This window comes from Chaetura pelagica, unplaced genomic scaffold (assembly GCF_000747805.2).
Source record: "Chaetura pelagica isolate M959 unplaced genomic scaffold, ChaPel_1.0 scaffold676, whole genome shotgun sequence".
NCBI lineage: Eukaryota > Metazoa > Chordata > Aves > Apodiformes > Apodidae > Chaetura > Chaetura pelagica.
In genome coordinates, this window is record NW_009953724.1 from 120770 (window position 1) to 122567 (window position 1798).

Below are 1798 nucleotides of genomic sequence, written 5' to 3' on the forward strand. Positions count from 1 at the left end.
GGGACTGTCACCAGGACTGGTCCCTACACCCCAAGCGGCTGCTCCTACCGCCCTGCTGCACCACAACGCCCAGCCTGCCCTGTGGGCACACTTGTGGGACCCCCCGTGAGCCACCAGCACTGCTCCACACCAAACCCACCGGCCCTGGCATCTCTCCACACCAAACCCACCGGCCCTGGCATCTCTCCACACCAAACCCACCGGCCCTGGCATCTCTCCACACCAAACCCACCGGCCCTGGCATCTCTCCACACCAAACCCACCGGCCCTGGCATCACTCCCTACCTGTGGAACCCCCACTGTATGGACCAGGGCAGGTGAGGAAGGAGCTGCCATGACCTGTCAGCTCTGCAGCAGTATCTCCATGGGACAGCCCCAGGAAAAGCCTCACACTACGGATGGCACATCCCAGCCGGAGCTGCCGCTGAGCTCCCACTCTCCCTCCTGTTCCCAGCCTGCCCCTGGCCCTGCCACACACCACGCAGGGGTTTGCCAGCCCTGACACGGCATCCCCGGCCATCACCACAGAAACCCAACGCCTGCCACCACGGCAGGAGGGAGGGACAGAGGTGGCGCTGCCACCTGCGCACACAGACACCACAGCCAACCCCCTTCACCACCTCCAGCCACCTCCTCGGTGCCCCACGATGTCCCCGCACCACCCCGGTGCCAGCACGGAGGCCCATGACAGCAGAGGGGGATGGATGGAGCCAGCTCCTCCGTGGTCCCCGGGCTGGTCCCTATTGCCCCTGGTGGGCCCAGCGGGGCTGACGGAGCTGCCTTTCCAGCTGGGTTTCCAATGGGGACAGGAGGGTGCACGGATGTCACAGCACCCGTGGGCTGTCCTGGTGCCCAGGGCAGCATCACCCATCCCTGGCAGCACAACCGCCCTGTGCTGGGAGCACAGCCCTGGCTTTCAGCTGGTGCTTTTTCCTAGTGTTCCCAGGGGAAGGATGGAGCAAGGGGGGGAAGGAGGGAGGTACGGCCCCGGGCAGCCTGCCATGCTGCAGGGCTTGGCCTGCAGCTCGGGGCCCTCGCAGGCCTTCCCTCCGCGCCGCGCGGCCGCGCACTGCCGCGTCCTGGTCCTGGCCCCTCGCCCGCAGGTCACCGAGCACAGGCTCCACGGGGACCACTCCTCCCAGGCGCCGGGCACTGCAACACAGCACAGGGCCATGGCTCCCGGCCCTCCAGGGCTCCAGCCTCCTCCTTCTTCACCCGGCACCAAGGGGTCCCAGCCATCGCAGACCCCTCGTGCCCTGAGCCAGGGGTCTGCAGTGGAGACAGGGTGGTCCCAGCTCCCCTCGGGTGCCCCACTATCACACCGAGCCCAAACCCCCTCGAGCAGGCAGCGTTGCTGCTGCTGCTCCCTGCCCTGCTCCAAGCCCCCAGTTTGGGTTTCTGGTACCGACAGTTCATGTCCCCCCTGCCCAGCCTGGCACAGCAGGCACAGCCACCCCTCAGACACAGCACCCCCGGGAAGGCAGCAGGGACCTGCACGGTACACAAGCATCCTCTAGGATTCTCCTCCACGTCCCTGACAGGGCTGCACTCCCCAGTACAGAGGGGAGAGGGCAGCCGTGTGTTTTGGGGGTGCAAAGCCCTCAAAGCCTCCCAGGCTAGGACAGGGTAGCCTGGCTTCCACGGCCGCACCCCACAGCCCCGCCGATCCCCGCATCCCACACAAAACACACAGACGCCACCAAGAACAAACGGACCAGGACAAAGCCCAGCGAGACCCCCAGGGTCCTGCCAGCCTGCTCCTGCCCGAGACCCGTCTCAAAGGACTGTGCAGCTCAGC

The 1798-nt window shown here is 66.9% G+C and overlaps 1 protein-coding gene across 1 annotated transcript in view; it reads right to left on the reverse strand.

Moving 5' to 3' along the window:
- The window catches only part of BAI2 (brain-specific angiogenesis inhibitor 2), a 10402-nt gene that overhangs the window by 6826 nt on the left and 1778 nt on the right, over nucleotides 1-1798 (reverse strand). Inside the window, exon 3 of the mRNA XM_010000601.1 lies at nucleotides 984-1152. Within this exon, the coding sequence (XP_009998903.1) occupies nucleotides 984-1152 (169 nt within the window). The remainder of the gene's footprint in view (nucleotides 1-983; nucleotides 1153-1798) is intronic.